This window comes from Triturus cristatus, chromosome 12, assembly GCF_964204655.1.
Source record: "Triturus cristatus chromosome 12, aTriCri1.1, whole genome shotgun sequence".
Taxonomy (NCBI): domain Eukaryota; kingdom Metazoa; phylum Chordata; class Amphibia; order Caudata; family Salamandridae; genus Triturus; species Triturus cristatus.
In genome coordinates, this window is record NC_140595.1 from 15571616 (window position 1) to 15594147 (window position 22532).

Below are 22532 nucleotides of genomic sequence, written 5' to 3' on the forward strand. Positions count from 1 at the left end.
TACACATCAATGAGCAAGTCACGCCAGTGGCCCAACACCGCAGGAAAGTTTCATTTCACCTCCAACAACCGGTCGATGATGAGCTTCAAGATCTGCTGAGAGCGGAGATCATAGAACAGTCATCCGGACCCACTCCCTGGGTGTCATCAGTGGTAGTTGTGCCCAAACGAGGATATGAAAACAAAGTACGCCTGTGTGTGGACATGCATGCCCCAAACACAGCCATAGAACGGTAAAGACACCCCGGACCTCATATTAGTGACACGATTACCCGCCTGAACGGAGCGACGGTCTTTTCAAAATTGGACCTCAACAAAGGATATCACCAGCTTGAACTCCATGAGAAGTCGAGATATATCACCACGTTTACCACTCATCAAGGACTCTTCAGATATAAACGCCTCAATTTTGGCATCTCGTCAGCGGCGGAAATCTTTCAAGAAGCGGTTCGGCGGGTGATCCACCACATTCCAAACTCATTCAACTACAGCAACGACATACTTGTTTTTGGCACGACACGTGAAGAACATGACAAGGCCCTAGACCGCGTGTGTCATGCCCTTCTAAACGCCAACCTCACACTCAACAGAGACAAGTGTGAATTCCACAAGTCGACCCTTAAGTTCTACGGTCACATCTTCTCCAAAGATGGCATGAGACCAGACCCCGACAAAGTATCAGCACTCGCTGACACCCCGCAACCTCGCGACGTTAGTGATGTTCGGTCATTCTTGGACGTGGCCAGCTATTGTGCCAGGTATATCAAAGACTATACAACCATCAGTTACCCACTCCGAGAGCTAACAAGACAAGGCCAACCATTTCACCGGTCCAAGGCATGCGAACATGCTTTCAACAAGATCAAAGGCCCTGTAAGTTCTGCCGCTCACCTAGCTTACTTCAACCCCAGACGGAAAACAGAAGTCACTGTTGACGCCAGCCCCATGGGCCTAGGTGCCATCCTTGCCCAATATGACGACGAAAGAGACCAGCGTCATATCATAGCTTATGCCAGTCGCAGCCTCACCGACACGGAGAAGGCATACTCGCAACCGGAGAAGGAAAGCCTGGCTGTTGTGTGGGCATGCAAGCATTTCCACTTATTCGTCTATGGGAAGCACTTCACCCTCATTACTGACCATCAGGCCTTAATTACCATCTTCGGCAACCCACGGGCGAAGATGCCTCCAAGGATCGAGAGGTGGGGGATCCACCTGCAGGACTACCCCTATACCATTATTCACAAACCGGGAAAGGCAGAAAACCCAGCGGATTCTTTTTCACGTCATCCTCAAACAGTGCCACAGACACGCACCTCTCTAGCTGAAGAATTTCTTCACTTTGTGATTGACCCAGCGCGCCCACCTGCCGTCCCACTAGATGACATTGTGGAAGCCACTGTCAAGGATGCCACACTCCAAGACGTTATGCGGCGCATCCGAGCAGACTCATGGAGACATCTGGAGACCTCCCAAACCATCACTGCCATCAACATGCAAGAACTCTCATCCTTCAGACACGTCAAGGATGACCTTACAATCAGTGCAGATGGATTATTATTGAGAGACAGGAGGATTGTCATTCCTCAGCAATTACGACAAGGGACCATCAATCTAGCTCATGAAAGCCACAGGGGCATAGTAGCCACGAAGAAAGCGCTGATAGAGAGAGTCTGGTTCCCGTTGCTTGACCAGATGGTAGAAGCCACGCTTCAAGACTGCCCGCAATGCCAACTAGTGGGGCGAGAAGAACCACCCGCCCCACTGCAGATGTCTGATCTCCCGTACGGCGTCTGGCAACAAGTAGCCATTGACTTCTTCGGCCCACTAAAATCTGGGAAATATGTCATCGTCATCATGGATGAATATTCTCGCTTTCCCATTGCACACCAACTATCATCCACAAGAGCATCTGCAGTCATACCCGTCCTTGACGAAATATTCGCAGCATGGGGGACTCCACAGACAGTAAAAACGGACAATGGACCACCTTTCAATGGACATGAGTTCTCGGAATTCGCAGACCACCTGAACTTTAGACACCTGAAAATCACCCCCTCTGGCCCCAAGCCAATGAGATGGTTGAGTGCTTCATGGCCACCCTGAAGAAAACCATCCAAGAAGCTGAACTGTCCCAGCGTGACATACAACCAGCGCTCAATGAAGTTCTGAGAGCCTACAGAACAACACCACACAGCACCACTGACAGATGTCCCGCCACCCTGATGCTCGGGAGAACCCCGCGCACCAGGATTCCAACGTCGGACACAGTCATACACTCCAGACTCCCGACTTCAGATCACGAGACACTAATGAACATTGATGGAGACAAAAAAGCAAAGATGAAAAACTACGCCGACAATCGGCGTCATGCAAAGACATCCAGCATCCAAAAAGGAGATTGGGTACTAGTGAAACAGGAACAGAGGGCTAAAGCCGACAGCCGATACCATGCTCACCCGCTGCAAGCAGTGAAGAAGAAAGGAACCCTGATCACAGCAGCCTCCACAACAAAGAGGACCACGAGAAACATATCGCACTTCAAGAAGTGCAATCCAGCAGTCTACAGTCGAGAAGACGAAGCAGACAGAGAAACAGACACCACAGACCCAGGAGCTGACAACCTTGAAGAACGTTTTAGCGCAATCAACATGGATGAACCCAGAGAACAACACCCTCCTCGCCGGCCACAGAGGACCACTCGAAGGCCGGTCCGACTCATTGAAGAACTGGTCAGGCATGGCAGAAAGGGATGTGATGAGGCGGCATGCACGCGCGCGTGCGCGCTAGGAAAAGGGCAGCTGCAAAGAAATAAAGACGTGCCCAAAAATCACTCGTGTCGGTGCCTTATTTAAGAAGCGCTCGATGCGAAACGGTCTATTAATGTATGAGGCATTACCGCTATAATCAGTAATTCCGGGTCTGCTTAGTCCCATGAGTCCTCATTTTCCTCTGTACTTTCACAGAGAGATTTCAGCTGTTTTCTGTTATACTTTGTGTTGGAGAAGGTTTCGCCGCCGCTGTCAATGCTCTATAATACACAACAATCTCCTTACCGTGTTGTGAAGCTTGGTATAAAACTTTCCACTGCCAATGTTTCTTTTAATGCATAGTGTGAATAAAATAATGAACCGTCACAAAATATGTGATCAGCCGATCTTTACAGTGTGTACTCCCCCCTCATCAGGGCCTGTGTCTGCGGAGGTCGCGAATACAGTCCTCATCCTGTGAGTAGGAGCCGAGAGCGCAGACATTGAAAGTAGGCTGCGGACAGTGGTGGTGTGTTGGGGTCTTCTTCTCTAAGAAGCCCTCCATTTTCTTAAGTACTAAACTGCTTTTAGGTATCCCCGAAGGAGCACAAAGTTGCTGAATGAAAATTGAGATACATTTGCTAAAAAATTTGGCAACATTTCATTTGTCTGAGTTTTTACACTACCCGGTGTTTAGAGTCGTCCTGTCGACATTATTTATGAATGCAAAGCTCTGTGATGTGATAGAGAAGGATGGAAGAAGCTTGAGAACGGCGTAGATAAGAGTTGCAAAGTTACAAAGGAAGCTGCAATCCAATCTTGTCACTGCATAAGCAACTCTCTGCTGGCTGTTGAACAATGTTTTATGCGACCTTCTTCTGGCCAAAAATATAATCCTGATTTTCGGTATCACCCAGCGAGTATTATCAACATTTCCTCTCCTCCACCTCCACATTCTCACCCATTCTGGACTGAAGACAACAACACCCAGATTTGTCAAAAGCCACCACTTCCGGATTTGTTTGACATGAAATGCTTATTTTATAACAAACATAATTCTCTCAGTGACCGCAGGGGGGCGCTGTTGATCTATGTTAGCCAGGCGCAAGTAAATCACTGTGGGATATGCATTTCATGTTTTTAGGTCTCTGCTTCAGAGGGCGCGCATGCGCTCTCTCGAGGAGAGACATGTTGTATATACTTTAAGTGCTTCGGACCACCCATAAGCTTCTCATTCGCTGGCTCCTTTGGGGGTATATCATCAACGAGGCGATACAAAATTATCGCTGCTTTTGCGTCCGTTTTCGGATGAAAAGCGGCGATAATTTTATCACTTAATCAGCAAGGTCACGCTATCGCGTGAAGCCTTGCATTAGCGCCAGTATTCTGAATGCCCAGCTTTGCATCTCTAATGACATGCAAAGTAGGCGTTCCTGCCTTGACATAACTGGAGAAATGTCGCTAAGTATGCCTTGCCCTATCATCAAGCTATCACCTAACTTTGTGAGATTATCGTTGGATTTCTAGCGATAATCTCACATTTGGTAGTTAGCGCTTGGGATATTATCACTTTTGAGATAAGCGTTGCTAATAGCACGCTATCTCAGCGATAAAATTCCACGTTACCCAGAGATAATTATCCTAGCGCTAAGTGCGCTTAGCGATAATTATCGCCGGTCCTTGATGATATGCCCCTTGTTGCTTTTCTAATCTTTCTCCTCATTTGTATTGGCATGCATGAGTCACGCCTCTTCCTGTCTTTACCCCTCCCCGAGAGCAGGGACCAATTACTATCATTCATCTACTCCTCACATTTTAGAACAGTGTTTGGGGACTACATTTTTTGTTTGTTTTCATCACTCAACGCAAGCGCTTGTGTTTTTAGCCACACTGTGCTGCAATGCCTTTTTTTTTTCACTACTTAACATGACCGCTTGTTTTGTTTTGCTTTCTTTTCAGCACTTAACATAACCGCTTGAGTTTTGAGCTGCACTGCACTCTGACACACTTTTGTTTGTTTTTACCAGTTAACACGAGCGCTTGTTTTGTTTTTTTAACCACTTATGACGAGCGCTTGTGTTTTCAGCTGCGCGCTCGAGGCTCAGTTTTAGGTCTCGCCTGACCCAGCGCATGCGCTGGTCTGGCGAGACTTATTGAGAGGGCTCCAAAAAGTGTTACTAGGCCAGCCTAGAGCTACAGTGCATGTGCGCGGGCGCACGCGCCACGCTTTACCGCGATTACTTTCACGGCCGCACGGCCGCTTTGATGTTTGATCGTGATCGCGATAACTTTCACTTTCACGGCTGCTTGGCATAGCCAATAGGTCTCGCTTTTGGGACCTTATAAGTATTTAGTTATGCAACTGTTGCATGGATAAACACTTATAAGGTCCCAAAGGCGAGACCTATTGGCTATGTCAATGCTTGTTTACTTTGTTTTCAGCAATTAGCACATGTGGCGCTCTAGTTGCGACCACTATCTATAGTGTATTAATTTCTACAGAGTATGGAGCCCTGCTTTACTCAAGCAGCATTCTTATTTTTTTTAGGCATCTTGTTTGTTGTTTGGTCTGTGCGTGCTGCAGAAACACACAGATGTTCTTTAACAATTGCTGTCAAATGCCAATCATGTTGCCGTGATGGTTGTATTACGCCGAGGGATGTCCTAACATACCAATAGACATGCTTCAGCCAATCTCCTTGTCGGGCGTGTAACCTGCCTCCTGACTGCTTGTGGTACTTTACAAAAATGCCGGCACCATTGAGAAATTAAAGATGAGCAGGCAGAATTTGTATCAGCAACTAAGGGGCATATTATCAAGGACGGCGTTAAAATTATCGACGGTTTAGCGGCAGAAAACTGTTGCTAAAGCGACGATAATGGGCTTGATAATATGCCCTGTCGAATTCCAATAGAAGCCATGTTCACACCAGAACATGGACTTCTATTGGAATTCTCAAGGGCATATTATCAAGCCCATTATCGCCGCTTTTGCGGCAGTTTTCTGCCCGGCGATATTTTTTTGCGCCGTCCTTGATAATATGCCCCTTAATGATTTATTCTATACGTACGCAACCATCACAATTACAGACTCGTTCAGCGATCGCTGTGAAAAAAATCCCATTAAACATTGATCAAGCTAGGAGGGTCCGGAGCTTGAGACCCAGCAGCTTCCGTCACAGTGCTTGCTTCAAATCTCTTTCTGTTGTGAGGCCCCAGTCTCATCATGCATATAGTATTGTTGCGACAAGGTTTGAATTAGTGGAAGCCATAGCGCAAGAGGCATTTAAGTTACTTTGGAAATATTAGCTTTTTATCCTTACACGTTTCAATCTCAGCCGATGTATTTCTTGTAGTTTATCTGCCCATTTTTATTATGTAAAAAACTGCTATTTTGGGAAAGTATTTGTTCCTGGGCGTATTGTGCTGTGATTATGGAAGCGCCCTGCAAACAAAAACAAAAATGTATTTTTCTCTGACAAGAGGCATGGAAGCTCCTGGCACGCTGCTGCCGACTGCTCACTGCCGATCTCTTGCACTTTCTCCTTTGTGCTCGGCGGCAGCTGTCACTTCACATCGATGGTATTGTGAGCAGCCTCGAACATCCAGAAGCATAGTGCAGTGGCCATGCTAGTGCCGGGGAGCTAGCATCTTATTGTGTGCTTGAATATCAACGGGGTGTTTAATATAAGTGATTAATCATTGTTTATTAATACTAATACTTTTAATTTTGAAATCATTTGAAAGATTTGCTATGCTTTTGAAAGCCCTTTAAAAACAAAAAAACACCATTTATTGCACAGAATACACAAAAGTATTGAACACTCAGACCCCTCGTCCCATGAATTTTTATTTTTATTTTTGCAGTGTGACTTAGCGTGAACTCGACCCACAGGTATGCTTTACATGAGCACCAGTTGCATTAATTGAGGACACTTTTTTTTTAGGCATGAGGTAGACAAAGTGATTTGCCTAGAATCCCAGGATGTTGAGCAGAAGCCGAGACTGGAGTCTGACTTTCCAGTTTCAAAGTCGGCAGCTCTGGCCTTTACGCCACAGCCTCTCCCTATCCTATTGGTGAACACAGTTCACTGTTTTCATCTTGTCTGTTGTGTGATCTGTGGGTGCTGCAGAAACACAGAGATGCTATTGAATGATGGCTTCTAAATGCCAATCATGTTGCTGTGATGGTTGTATTAAGCCAAGGGATGTCCTAACAGACCAATAGACATGCTTCAGCAAAACTCCTTGTCGGGTGTGTAACGTGCCTCCTGATCACTTGTGGTGCCTTGGTTATTGTCGCATCATGGATCCTGATGAAACTTGCAGCAAACGAGTGAGGTGGTTGTTGTAGATACAAACAAACTGGCAAGTAAAGATGGCGACACATTATATTGCATGGTATTTCGCGCTAGAGGCAGCCAAGTGACTCCATGCTATCTGTGACATTCCAGCTCTGTCTAGCTTTTTAGTGAACGGCACCTACATGCTGAGACTTTATCCTTCCTGTTTCATGTATGGATTTCAATGTCCACTATTGAAAAGCAGCAAACAATACGCTGCAAAGATGGATCTTCACTGACCAAACCAAAGGACTCCAGGTAACCATGACTCCGGAACAAGAAAACCCGCAGATCGATACAAAGCAGCATTGCTCCGGAAGTGCTATGATGCCATACAAATGGCGCAAGCACTCTATACAAACTTGTATCAGATAACATCACACAAGTGTGACGCTTTAAAAAGACAGGACTGGCAGAAGGCACCAGGCATGATATGCGTCAGGGAACAGCATCACTGGTTTTGTGTATAAAAACATTAAAGATGACCATTGGTGTCAACATGAAATACAGAGCTGTTTAGGCACCCGTCTGCTGTTGCATATACTAACCCTGAATAACTACAACAGTGCAACAGCAAAATAACTATTATCTGTTGTTTTAATGACAGGACTCGATTCGTAATGCATAGAGTTGGCCCAATTTACAGCTGTTTCCCATGAATGCTTCCACCCCCCTCGCTGCCCGTATCCCTCTTTCGCCCGTATGGTTCAGTACCCCTGCTCCCTTTTCCTCTTTGGTTGCTTTTCTGTGCCCCGTTGTTGCAACTCTTCCCCATTCGCACTTACACAAAAGAAAAAGTCGTCTGCTTCATAAATCTTGTTTTTCTCATTCACACAAATTATTCTTTAATCAGGTCTCTTAAATATGTGTTAAATAACAAATACATTACGGGATCTTTTGCAGAAAATGTTCCACTCCGTCTCGCGCTACTCTGTGGGAGCTTCCCCTCTATACATAGACACAAGATTGATAATTTTGTTTACAGAGTTGAGTCTTATAAGTCAGCAGCTTGGCCGTTCCATTTGACAATGTATAACTTAATTGCAGTATTTAACACATGAGCCATGGCAGCCAAAGAACTACCCGCGAATGGCCAATCGTTTATGCCTCGCCCAGTTGAGGGAGGAGGTACGGGAGCTCAGTTTTAATGCACAAAACCAAGCTCCCCAGCGCTCAGTGGTGACATAACAGTCAACACCAGCTACGAGACCATTCTTGTGCCAAGAACCCGTTTGTCAATAAAACCAGCCCCGGTGCCATACACAAATGCATTAACATTGTCAATGCCTATTCTCAGATTGCTGAAACCTACTAGGTTCGCCAATGCTTGTTACTCTTGCTACATGCTTCCGTTCACTGATTACGGTTTATTAGACAGTGAGTAACTGTTGCTAATCCTGCAGAAGGGAACATAGAGCAGCGAATTGTGAGTTTAAGTTTTTTGCAAAGTTGAAAATGTGTTTTGCTTTTATAATCCTTCTGTATAAGGCCCTCGTCTGTAGGATTCCAATCCACTTTACTTCCAGACAAGAATACCGTGAACACTGCTTAACAAACATTATAGATAATAAAATGATATTGCCCAGTACTTTCGTTTTCAAGCCACCCACATCCTACCCTCTGATGACCTTCAAAACTAAAATTGTAGGATTAAAGTTCCTGAGTTGATGGACATTTCTTATTAGCCACAGAGCAGAGTTTGCCTTCTTCTGACCAGCTTCGTGGAGGCACGAATGAACCTGCCAGGGCTGACACAAGCCCCTCAGCATGGCTTACTTGTCTGAACCCCTCTCATCAGCACTGTTGTTCACCTGTGTCTAAGTCCAAAACTCCACGAACAAGGACAGTGGATTCATAACCAGTGCTTAAATCATAAATAAAATAATTGCCAGGCTCAAAATTTTTCTTTGAGGCCTCTCGAAAGCGCCCCCAAATGCCGGACTTGCCATATAACAAGGACCCCTAGTCTTGATTTCAATTCCTGCCTCTTCCTTACAGAACTCTACATTTCCTGTTTCTTCATCTCATGAGTTCCTGTCTCTTTATCTCATGAACACCGAGGCTGCCTGGTCTTGATTCCACCTCATGCCTCTTTCTTCCACCTTTTACACTTCCTGTCTCCTTATCTCATGAACACCGAGGCTGCCTGGTCTTGATTCCACCTCCCGCCTCTTTCTTCCACCCCCCTACACTTCCTGTCTCTTTATCTCATGAACACCAAGGCTGCCTGGTCTTGATTCCACCTCCCGCCTCTTTCTTCCACCCCCCTACACTTCCTGTCTCTTTATCTCATGAATACCGAGGCTGCCTGGTCTTGATTCCACCTCCCGCCTCTTTCTTCCTCCACCCTACACTTCCTGTCTCTTTCTATCTCTTTTCCAGGTTCTTTTTGGACTTGATTCTCCCACTTTGTCACTCGTTTCCTTTTTCTTCCTCATGCATTCTCCCTTTTTGCCTCTCTCTCCCTTGGAGTCAAACTCTGATCATGAAATATATGCCCTAGTACCGAATAATGAGGGGTAGTGCAACCACCTTCAACCCCCCTCCGCACAAATGAAACTCTGCAGTGCATCCAGTGTTTCTCCTCCATTAAAGTCCACACACACACACACACACACGTATTTGTGTTTGTAAGAAAACGCTCCCTCTTCATGAACTCTAATTCTTGACTTCCTATATTCTAGCATCTTTTGTATACGAGTTCTGTGTGACATTGAAAGTTGATGTATTGTCGCACCTCACAGTCCGACATTCAGGTGCTCCGGCAAAAGATATATGGCCCGGATTGCTTGGGCTGGTATTCTGGACTGACAGGTGTTACTAAGTCTTTTGTACATAGTCTGAGTCAAGAGACAACAGGTATTTCCTTTTCCACTTAACCTGTTTCCTCCACAAACCGTATTTAGAGGACCCGACAGCCAAATGGATTCGTGTTGGTGCGGTTTCACCAACTCTGCTAGATGTGTGCATGTGGTGGGAGACGTGCAATGGAGAGTGTTTCTGGTCGGTGCTGTGTTCACCATACCGGTGAAAGCATTACAAGTGAAAGTGGTCCACGGCAGGAGCGGCTCTTCCATAATGGCGGACGAGCATCGCCCCACTAAAAATGCCCCAGAGATGAAATATAAAATGGGAATGAAGCTATTTTATTACAACAAAAATGTCATCAAGACCTCCCAAACTGAGAGCCAAGACGGGGCAGGGGCTGCTTAGTGGCTGCAGGGAAGAGGTGGGAACTGCGCATGTCTGTTTGGCTGGCTGTCTTGCGACTGCCAGCCAGACATGCACATTTTAAACTTCTCTAACCTAGCTGTCTTGGACAGCTGGGTTAGTGAAAGCACAGGCCTCTAATGCTCTTGAGAGCGCTGAGAGAGGCCGCTCCCTCCAATCCTGGTCCTGCTCTCATGCTGGCTACCAGCATGAGAGCAGAGCCGGGATTGGTTAGGGGAGTTGTTGAGAGTCCCGAGCTGGAGGCAGAGCCAAAAAGAAGAAAACAGGAGCTAGGAGGACATTAGTGCAGGAAGGTAAGTGCCTATCTCTTTCCTTCATTTAATAAGTATATATTTAATCTTTATTAGTATGTTTATTTAATGCAGTAACCCACCCACCACCCATTTGCCTGGCCTACCACTCTCTAGTGCTGCCACCCGCCACTGGTCCACGGATGTGGAACCTCAAATATTGAGACGATCCATTCTTTGTGTAACAAGTAAACTCTTTACATCCTCACTTATGTTGCCAAGTTCATTGCAAACAGTTTTAACATGGCAGGTGGTGGTAAGTGGAGCACCAGCCATCTGTATCTGTGTTTATTTCAGTCAAACTCTCAGAATCCTTTCTGTGGTGATAGAGATGGCCTCTAAGACCCTCCGCGTGCTGATAATATAGCGATATGCGTAAAACCCTTGCTTCTGGTGTCAGAAGTGGGATTTTTTTAAGGTTGACAGTTTAAGTTGGTGTTCGCCTCCGCATGCGTTAAATTGTATCACTGCCCCTCTTTTTATCCACTGTAACTTTGTGCCTGTCCTGTAATTCCAAATTCTAAAAGATCTCACTTTCCTATTGAAGCTGAATTTCACAGCCACTGAGAGTGAGATGTCGCCGAAGCGACTTTGCAGTGTTTCCTATTTCACCAATTACACCCTGGAGATGCGAGCCAAGTACCAGAGTCCCTTCAGCCCCTGGAGCGACTGGAGCCCGGCGAAGACCGTGGAGACGGAACAAGCAGGTAGGGTCTGGAGGGCACCCATCCCCGACTGGCTGGATGGCATGATTCTGACCTGTCCTGTGTGCATGTGTGACGAGCGGACAGCCTCCCCACCCTCTGATTGGCTGGAGACATTTGTGTCCTGACCTGTCATGACTCTGACCTGTCCTGTCTGCATGCCGGATCTGGTGGCTCAGTGGAATGATGCGTCCACTGCAGGGGCCTGTGTTCAACCTCATGGTCACAGGTTCAAATCCCGGGGGTCCACTCAGCCTTTCATCCATCTGAGGTCGATAAAAGGAGTACCGTTGAGTTGGGTAGCAATAAACATCTGTTATTCAGCGCCTTGATACGTTTGGGTGATGTGTGCTTTACAAATACACGTTATGTTATGTGTGACGGGTGTACAGCCTCCCCATCCTCTGATTGGCTGGACTCATGCGGATTCTGCCCTGTTATGAGTGTGACCTGTCCTGGGTGTACATGGGGAGTGTGGCCCAGCCATTCTCTGGCTGGGAGTTGCTTGGTTTCTGCCCTTTCATGGTTCTTGCTTGTTCTTTTCTCCTCTTCAAAGCACCCTCCAGCGCGCCATCTTTGTGGAGAAGAATCGCGACTCCGGATGCCTATGGGCGGAGGAATGTCCTGCTGATGTGGAAGGTAACTAAAAGGCCATATATCTCTGGAAAGGTACTTTCAAGCTGCACGACCCCTGAGAGCGATCAGAAAGGTAAACTTTGGGCAGAAGATCATTAAACACAAACCTCAGACTGAAGCAAGAGAATAATGTCTCTGCCCAAAACAACAAGCATTTACAATGCAATGGTCTCGGCATTGGTAAAGTTAAAGCTAATGATGTTGCTCATGACATTATTTTTGTTTATGTTTTTAAAACATTTAAAGAAACGGCATTGTTATTTACAATGTCAATAGCTTAATCACTCTCAAATGCGAGACCTATTGCATTTGCACCCACACACAGAGCCACCTACACACACACTGATTAAGCTATTGACATTGTAAATAACAATGCCGTTTCTTTACATGTTTTAAAAACAAAAACATAAACAAAAAAAATGTCATGAGCAATGCCAATAGCTCTAACTTTAACAATGACGAGACCGTTGCATTGTAAATGCTTGTTCAGTATTGGCTGGGCCCGTAGAACAGTGCGCACGTGATCATTCACCTGGGGAGAATTAGGGATGAGGGAGATAAATTGTACTAGTCTCCAGCAGTAGTTTTGGTTCAACCTCAAAGAAAATCGGTGCTGGTGTTGTGTGTCTGTCACAAGATGCGGATAAGCGAGAATGACAGTAGGAAAGGAGATGACATAACAGAATGCTACGAGGGCACAGAAGAAGCTGCAGACGGTGCAGGAGAATGCATCTTGGGAGCCGGCCAGGGTGGCCAGAAAGCAGCGTGGAGAGATGTGTCTGGGGTTCAGAGTGTGGAGAGCTGTGGCGAAGTAGTTATGCTGGTAGAAAGGACCAAAAGTGCAGTGGCTGGACTGGCCATTGGCACACGTCTGTGCGAGAGTCAGCTGTGGCTGCCATTAAGAAGGTCCAGGGGAGCGGGGGGGGGGTTGAAATCATAGAGATAGTGGGCGGGGCTGGGCAGGAGCATGCAGCAGGAGAATGCGGCAGGCAGTGGAGGGCAGGTGAAGGTAGGCAACCCGTGAAGGAGGGTGAGCACAATCGGAAAAAGTGCTATAAGGTGAGAAAGAGCGAGAGAGGGTGAAAACAGTCAAAAGTGGTAAAAAGAAACGCAAATGTGAGGCAGTGGAGATAGTGAGGGGAAAAAGGAGCAAAAAAGCAACAAGTTGTCGCAAAAGCAGAGCATGGAGAGTGAAAACAGTGCAAAAAGGCACACAGGAAGGAGTGGATAATGTGGCGAAAAGGGGCAAGAGAAAGAGCAGAGAGTCCGAAGAAGCACAAAGAGGCAAGTGCTGAGAGGCAAAGGGTGAGGCAGAGAAAAGGAGGCAGCCTAAGAAGCAAGCAGGAGGCTAGGAGTACTCTGCCCAAAGTTGCAGAGGGATTCGGTGTCTCAAAGGGCTGAGCCTTGTCGGAGAGCCAATGCAATGACGAGAGGAAACAGGCAGGGCTAGGCAACGTCTCCTCAATATTACTCTAATATAACACTGCAGCATTAGGCATATGACTACACGGCAAAGCAACAGAATAAAGAATAGGATACAATGTAACAGTGGAGCATTAGTAATATGACTACAATGTAAAGCTGCTGCATGAGGAAAAGAAATATAGACCCTCCAGCTCTACACAGGTTAGATAAAGCTAGAGACTATGGTCCTGATTAGAAGTGACCCGTGTAGGGCTGAATGCGATAATTATCACATTCCAGCACTGAAGTGTTTAGATGCATCTGATGCGATAATGTTAGCCTATTCCGATGTTTTAGGGACTAACGCGTGGATTTTTGTGCTCACTGCTCCAAAATCAACTTGCTACACCAAATATGGAGTCTTTTCCCCTTTGTTAAATTCTAGCAGGATTTCCCAGCCAAAATTTAACAAAAGGGTAAGTAAGATATTTATCGCACCTCTCAACTATCACGTGCATCATCAATACTTGTGACTGTAATCCTTGCGCAAACAGGACATTTGTAATCAAGCTATAGATGTGTTTTAATCAATGGGCACACAGGATACCCATCTGTCCGTTACTTCAACGATAGAATAGTAAAACAGATTTGGTCTACTCACGAAATTTGGTGCAAAATGCCGCTATAAATGCAGTTGTGTGCCTGAAAATTTCCTTTTTATGCCGCAAAATGTTCAAATCAATGCCACAATATCCTGGCGGTGCCTGACAATTATGATCGTAAGTACGCAGTAACTGTGTAAGACTGCACTACTCTTGGGCCTGCCATGCAATTAACCCAGGACACACCCTGTAGTAGCGTTTAATTATCCCATTTCACATGACTGGACCCCCTAACACACACTCAATGCCACTCGACACCTCGAGCACTGCAAAGAATGCAGCTCTTTCTCGGCTCATCCACAACGTGCAGCTCCTAAACACCCCCCCCACCCCTCCCCCCCCCCCCCCCCCCCCAAATAAATCAATGTAAGATTGCGGCTGCCTTTGCAGCCCAAATAGGAGACCCCGTTCAGTGACAGGCTTTACTCCCCTCCTCCATTCATTGAAATCGTAGATGTGCTCGTTACACGACACCCTCCTCTTTGCCTTCACCCCAAGTAGCAAGGTCCTCACCACCACTACCCCCGCCTTCCCTATCACCCATAGGCTTTGCTATTCCTTTATTGGCTGCGATAGTCGACCACCCAGGAAAGTGGCCAATCAGAGGAGCAACTGCGTCACCCCAGACTGGAAGGCATCAGGCCTGGCTAAAACTCCAGCCCAAGCCGTGACCCTCGTAACGGCTTAAGGCGCATTGTCTGCAAAGGAGCAAAGACAGCAATGGCCGGTGAAGAGGATTCGAGTCCCTCTGGGTGGCTCCAATCCTCCTCCTACTCCCGGCGCTACACAAAAGAGCTTGCACTCACTCCATCTCCAGCAGTCCATAAAGAAAAGTTCACCGACAAAAGAGGCCGCATGTTTTCTTCTCTAGTCCCCTGGAGTGCCAGGCAGCCTACTGGTGCCAGATGCGGTCCCCTTAACCGGGAGACCGCGAGAACAACATTCCGCAGGACTTTTTCATTGGGGAATTACAGCCCCTCAATGTCTGACACGGGTTTCCAGAGCGGCGGACTTCCTAGCCAGTAAATTCATGGGTCTGTTAAAGGGATTCTGAAGTTTTCATTACAACGGTCTCATCTACATCCCGATTGCTGGCATGTGCAGTATGCTGCTTTTCAGCCATTTACGCCCTCTGTAGTTTTCCCCCACCATCTGACAATATTTTCTCACGAACGCTAGTTGGAATGGAAAAAAGATGCCAATTTTATTCCCAACGGGAACAAACTTTAAATCACGTTGTCTTGCGACTTTGAAAGTGGATGGGTGTTGGCTACCTTCTTCCCTTGAAGCAACTTAAGAGGAGCAAAATTCCCCATTTTAAAGTGAAAGTTCACACGAAGAAAACTGCGACCTATGAGCGTTCACTGTATAATTTATAAGAAATACATGACGCTCACAAGCGGGACATGCACATTTACACACTGCTAGCACCTACAAAGCAATCCACATGAGCAACATCGTGCAGCCGCTTTTCGAAAACCAGATCATGGTCAAGATTTTATCAGAGGGAAAGGAGAGCGAAGGTAGAGGAGCAAGCAGCGAGTGAGCTGTTAACACACACATGGAAAGCACGGATACCAGTGACGTGTCTATTACAGCGAAAGAGGCCAGTAAGCTCCCATTACACAGTACTTAAAGAGATGGCATATGGCAAAAGCCGCTGGGATTTGGTGATTCTACGGATGTGCTGGTTTAAAATTACCCCCAAAAACTTGTGCTGTGCTTTTAGAACACACTCGAACAAGCACACCACTGCCTTTCTCCGAGGCGAAACAGAAATGCCTCTGAGAAAGGCAGCGGCGTTTCCGGATTCGGGGGCGTGTTTTTCTGTTCTCTCCTCTTGCCATTGGCTGGAGGAGATAATGAGAAAAGTAGCAAAAAACACCGCCCCCGAATCCGAAAAGGACGGGGCCTGTTCAGAGAGACAAACCTCTTCTCCAATGGCTGGCGAGCATTTAAGAGGCCAGCCAATGGAGAAGAGGAGAGAAGAGGGGCGGGTTCAAGCCCCTCTTCTCCAAAACATTAAATCTCGGAGCGAGACTGCGCAAGCGCAGCCTTCGAGCCGAGACCTAAAAATCAAGAGCGGGAGGTCTTGCCAGCAGTCTGACCTGGGGGAGGGAGAGGTGAAGTTTGTACATTTATATAGTGCCATTTATGTCCCGTAAGGGTATCTAGGCGCAGTCCATGGGCACGGGGAGACGAAGCAGTTTGCCCAGAATCACAGGATGTTGCGCCAACGCTAAGACTTGAACCCGGATTCCCAGCTCCCGAGCTGGAAGCTCTGGCCACTGCGCCACATCCTCTCCCCATAGAATGTCTCATGTAGGCCATAATTTTCCAGCGGTGAGACCTGGGAGAGGTAGAGACAGTCTCAGTGGGGCCCCGAGCTCCCATCAGTGAGACCCGAGAGAGGTAGAGACAGTTTCAGGGAGGACATGCGTTTCTGGCAGTGAGGCCTGGTAGAGGTAGAGACAGCCTCAGAGAGGCCACGAGCTTCAAGCAGGGAGACCTGGGAGAGGTAGAGACAGTCTCAGAGAGGCAATGAGCTTTCATCAGTGGGACCTTGGAAAGGTAGAGACCGTTTCAGAGAGGTTGATTCTGCAGGCAATGAGTCCTTGGAGAGGTAGAGACAGTCCCAGAAAGGCCGCGAGATCCCATCAGTGAGACCTGGGAGAGGTAGAGGCAGCCTCAGAGAGGCCTTAAGGTTCCAGCAGTGAGATCTGGGGAGGTAGAGACAGTCTCGGAGAGGCAACGAGCTTCCAGCAGTAAGACCAGGGAGTGGTAGAGACAGTCCCAGAGAGGCCACGAGCTTCCAGCAGTGAGACCTGGGAGTGGTAGAGACAGTCCCAGAGAGGCCACGAGCTTCCAGCAGTGAGACCTGGGAGTGGTAGAGACAGTCCCAGAGAGGCCACGAGCTTCCAGCAGTGAGACCTGGGAGAGGTAGAGACAGTCCCAGAGAGGCCACGAGCTTCCAGCAGTGAGACCTGGGAGAGGTAGAGACAGTCCCAGAGAGGCCACGAGCTTCCAGCAGTGAGACCTGGGAGAGGTAGAGACAGTCCCAGAGAGGCCACGAGCTTCCAGCAGTGAGACCTGGGAGAGGTAGAGACAGTCCCAGAGAGGCCACGAGCTTCCAGCAGTGAGACCTGGGAGAGGTAGAGACAGTCTGAGAGAGTGTAACTTTTCTTTGGCAACCACTAGATAAAGTTAAGAAAGCGCTCCAATGATATGTCTGTAGCTGCTTCCAGAAGTGACAAGACACTCAGGCGAGCAGTTCATACAAGCTCCTCGGGGGCTTCAGGTCCCACTACTTTGCTAGTCCAGCGCGGGTCCCTACAGCTTCGGGGCTCTGTGGGGTCTCTTCCTCTCCCTAGTTTGGGGTCCTGGGGATACCGCTGTGTGCTGCTGACGAAGCCTTGAACCCATGAGCTCAGTGTGTCAGATCTCACACAGTTTTCTTCCCCACGGAATATTAATTCCTCAGAGAGCTCCAGCGTTCAGAACAGGAAGAAGGAAAGACATGAGACTGGCCTTTATTTGAAGGTTGCAGTGTCCTTCATGGAAACCCACACGTAGGTGCTGGTTGTGCTGGAAAGAGACGACGCCCTGTTAAACTTTCACCTCCAGGACATCGAGCGAGTGCTAACGGCGAGAGCTCTCTGCGGCCTCCTCCCAGGCCTGTCAGCTTTGTCATGTTGCAAAGCAAAATATGGCACCTTAGAAAACTCCTCAAGAAATAACTCACCTTCTATCTAACTAAATAGTTATTGTAGTTACTTCACTCTCAGAGCATATCACAGTACAGGAAATGGCCACCCCAGAAGCACACAGTGGGGACGGGGTGCTTCTGACTTTCACAATATGGCGGCTTCAGGACGGCGCTGACGTCACCCATAAGAAAATAAGGGGCATATCACCAACAACCGGCGATAATTATCGCTAAGCGCACTTAGCGCTAGGATAATTATCGCCGGCTATCGCTGGTTTCTATCACTGAGATAGCGTGCTATCAGCAACACTTATCTCAAAAGCGATAGAATTACCAGCGAGAGCTACATATTGTGCAATTATCGCTGGAAATCCAGCGATAATCATACAACGATCGGCGAATCGTTGGTGATAGGGGAGGGCAGACTTAACCATTATATCCACCTTCCATTGGATATAATGGCTAAGTCAGATTAAAAGCAGGCGTAAGAAAAGTAGCGATAAACGCGGTTAGCGCTACTTTTCTTATCGCCATGCCAGTTAGTGGGAGGTTTGATAATAGGAGACATGTCGGTTAGCGACATTTCTCCCGTTATTTGGGGGAGGAACGCCACTTTGCATCTCATTAGAGATGCACAGCTGGGCGTTCAGAGACAGGGTGAAAATGCATGGAAACACGCGCTAACATGCCCATGCTGATAGAGCGTTAAGATTATCACCACTTTAGCGGCAAAAAGTGCCGCTAAAGCGGCGATAATGCCCTTGATGATATGCCCCTAAGTTACTTACCTGTAACTGTACTTCTCCAGTATTGGATCTTTCATAGATTCACATGCTGCTTGAATCATTCCCCGTCATCAAAGTGGGAGTCCCACGGTACCACAGTAAAACAGTATGTATCAGTACCATAGGCTAAAATGGCAATGAAAAGTCAGTTTATTAGCCTATCTATGTTCATTGTTAAACAAGCATTGGCATAGCCAATAGGTCTCGCCTTTGGGACCTTATAAGTGTTTAGCCATGCAACAGTTGCATAACTAAATACTTATATATGGTCCCAAAAGCGAGACCTATTGGCTATGCCAAGCGGCCATGCGGCCGCGAAAGTGGTCGCGATCAAACATCAAAGCGGCCGAGCGGCCGCGAAAGTGAAAGTTATCGCGGTCAAGCGCGGCGCGCGCGCCAGCGCACATGCACTGTAGCTCTAGGCTGGCCTGGTAGCACTTTTTTGGAGCCCTCTCAAAAAGTCTCGCCAGACCAGCACATGCGCTGGGTCAGGCGAGACCTAAAAAGGACCCAACTTGGGCCATAACCAATCAGGCAACAGCACCCTCTAGAACGCTCCCAACAGATGCTCAGTCCCTCAAATTTTCAAGCACAATTGGAAATAAATAACCCAGAGCAATAAGGGGAGCCTCTCAGGGGAAGGGGGGGGGGGGTCGCATGTGTATCTTTGAAAGATACCAATGCTGGAGAACTGAAGTTACCAGTAAGTAACATATTTTCATTCCCAGTATTGGATCCTTCAGAAGCCCAGGTGTGAAATTCCACTGCGCTTACGGAGTTTGCACAGTTTTCCTCTCTCGCGGCTTGCCAATGTTAAGATGGCGAGCACGAGTGCAGAAAATGTAACGCTAAACCACTTCCCGGTGAGATTTCTCAATGGGGGTGGTTGCAGCAGGTCGCTACCACTCTCGTTGAGATACCTGCCCCTCACGTTGAGGATTCTGCCGCTCAAATAGAAGTTTACTCGAGCAGGGGAAAGAAACTTCGCCGACTTGCGCTGCGCGTAGTACCGTTCACACTGATTTTAAAGTGCAGAACAAACTCCCGACGCTAAAAATCACAGCGAGCAGCGCAACTTACCTTAGTCCACTGCTTAGGAACAATCATGTAGTATACAACGCTATCATATACATTAGTAATGATATGTTAAAAAATCACCTACAGTTTCAGAGGCTCACCTTATTGAAACAGTTGACATAGCACCACCTGTCCTACGGCTGCATCCCTTCTCTTCACCGATCCTAGGCAGTAGTGCTGCGTGAACGCGTGGGTGCTCTTCCACATCGCAGCATGGCATATTTCTCCAGCGGGACACCTGCAAACAGAGCAGCCGACGTAGACACTGCCCTTGTTGAGAGCGCCTTTGCCTTTGTTGAGTTTGGCTTACCAGCCTTGGTGTGGCAAAACTGAATGGTGGCAGATCTCCAACATGTGATGGTTGCTTTCGTGATGGCCGTACCTTGACAATAAAGTCGGTAAGAGACCAACAGCTGATCAGTTCTTCGGAGTTGTTTGGTACGATAGAGATAGAACTTAAAACATCACTTAATGTCCAAGGTGTGGAGAGACCTTTCAACCAGAGATCATGGATTTGGGAAAAAAGCACAAAGTATAATAGTTCATTAAGATGAAATCGCGATGGAACCTTGGGGATAAACTTTGGGTTTGCTCTAAGAAGCACATAGTATTTGCTATATACTACATGCTAGTCGTATTGTCCGTACGTGCCAGAATCAAAGCACCTGCTATTCGTGGAAGAAAAGCTTGCAGGGTGAAAGGTATCACTTTCAGTTCCGGGCAGTTGATATGCATCGTTTTTTAAGTGACGATTACTTCCCTTGGATCTGCAGGTCCTGTAAGTGGCCACCCGAGCCCTCTAGAGAGGCATCGGTGGTGACGATGAAGTCAGGTACTAAGAATCTGAGGCCATTTGAAAGATGAGATATTTGAGACACCACACTAATTTTTCCAACACCTTTTAGGATGTTGTTTATAAAATCCTCGAACGACCCTTCCGATTGGATCCATTGTGCTTGCAGCTCCTCTTGAAGTGGCCTCATCTTCAGCCGTGCACGCGGGACCAGTTTGATTGCAGAAGAGACCATGCCCAGTAGCGACATGTCCATCTGCACTGAAACAGACTTTCTTTTTGAAAGCCTTAGGGCTAAGTTTGTCAACTTTCGTGTCTGTCTTGTGATACAAAGGCTTTGTTTAGGTTTTTGACTTGAGGAATTTGGATAATTCACTGTGAGGCCCAGTGTGTGGAACTGAGCTAGGCAAGCCTTGGTAGCTTTGGACGCTTGCTGTGGTGTTGAGGCTTTTAGCAGCCAGTCGTCTAGGTAGGGTAATACCTGATGACCTTGTGCTCTGAGTGTGGCTGCTACAGGGAGGAGACATGTTTGGCGAATATCCGAGGAGCTGACTTGAGACCGAAGGGGAGGACTCTGAACTGGTGATGGTATCGGCTACGGTGAAGCAGAGATATTTGCAGTGTTTGGGATATATGGGGATGGGGAAAACATATCTTGACGGTCCAGAGAGGTCATGCAATATCCGATGTTCAGCAGGTGTAGGCATGCGGAAGTCTTGTTTGCGTAAGAATTTGTTTAATTTCCTGAGGTCTAGGGTGGGTTTCCATTCCCCTGTTTTCTTTCATATGAGGAAAAAACATGAGTAGAATCCCATGCCCTTCTGGGAATAAGGGACCTTTTCTATCGCACCCTTGGCCAGCATTACGAGGGCTTATTTTCTTAGTAAGGGAAGACGAGGTCGGTGCGCTCCTTTGGAGGGGTGTTTAGTGGTCTCTGCACAAACTCTAGGGTATGTCTGTGGTTTATTAGATCTAATATCCATTTGTCCGATGTTATCTATCTTGAGGGAGGTAGTTGTAAATATTCACACTCATGTGACAGGAAGGAGTGGAAGTAGCCGGTATGTGGTCTAGGTCACAGTTTAGGACTTGCCTTTCGACTCGGGTGGAGGGGGGTGCTTCAGATGCGTGCTTTGTTTGTTATAGGCCACAGAGGGTGGTTGGCAGTACACCTGATATTGGTAGACTGGTCTATATTGTGATTGAAAGAGTTGGTATTGTTGAAATCATTGATAAACCCCTCTGTAGGTAGGGAAACCTCTCCCTCTAGCCCCTTGAAAGGGCAACTTCTTAAAGTGAATGGTACCTAGTGATCTAGCGGTGTCAGTGTCCATCTTCATCGCCAATAGCGCATCATCTATGTGCGGATGTATGTCGTTACAACGCACACTTTTACAACGCATGCACTTACAACGCATTTTTTACAACGCAAAATCCATTACAACGCATACCATTACATCGCAGGACACTAAAACGCATTTTTAAAAACTACCTTTACAACGCATTCCATTACAACGCATACTACCTTTACAACGCATACCATTACAACGCATTATATTAAATTGCATTTAAGGTAAGTATTAGATAGTATAGGGGTAAAAATTACTTTTCTAACTCCAGGGGGTGCAACAGTAGGGTAAGTGTTGGATAGTATAGGGGTAAAAATTACTATTCTAACTCCAGGGGGTGCAACAGTAGGGTAAGTGTTGGATAGTATAGGGGTAAAAAGTACTATTCAAACTCCAGGGGGTGCAACAGTAGGGTAATTGTTGGATAGTATAGGGGTAAAAATTACTATTCTAACTCCAGGGGGTGCAACAGTAGGGTAAGTGTTGGATAGTATAGGGGTAAAAATTACTATTCTAACTCCAGGGGGTGCAACAGTAGGGTAAGTGTTGGATAGTATAGGGGTAAAAATTACTATTCTAACTCCAGGGGGTGCAACAGTAGGGTAAGTGTTGGATAGTATAGGGGTAAAAATTACTATTCTAATTCCAGGGGGTGCAACAGTAGGGAAAGTGTTGGATAGTATAGGGGTAAAAATTACTATTCTAACTCCAGGGGGTGCAACAGTAGGGGAAGTGTTGGATAGTATAGGGGTAAAAATTACTATTCTAACTCCAGGGGGTGCAACAGTAGGGTAAGTGTTGGA

General features: G+C 47.0%; 1 protein-coding gene across 1 annotated transcript in view; it reads left to right on the forward strand.

Annotated features, from left to right (window-relative positions):
- LOC146772201 (granulocyte colony-stimulating factor receptor-like) overlaps nt 1-22532 on the forward strand; it is a 58690-nt gene that overhangs the window by 17158 nt on the left and 19000 nt on the right. The window contains exons 7-8 of the mRNA XM_085636983.1: nt 11161-11320; nt 11874-11956. Coding sequence (XP_085493109.1) covers nt 11161-11320; nt 11874-11956 — 243 coding nt within the window. The remainder of the gene's footprint in view (nt 1-11160; nt 11321-11873; nt 11957-22532) is intronic.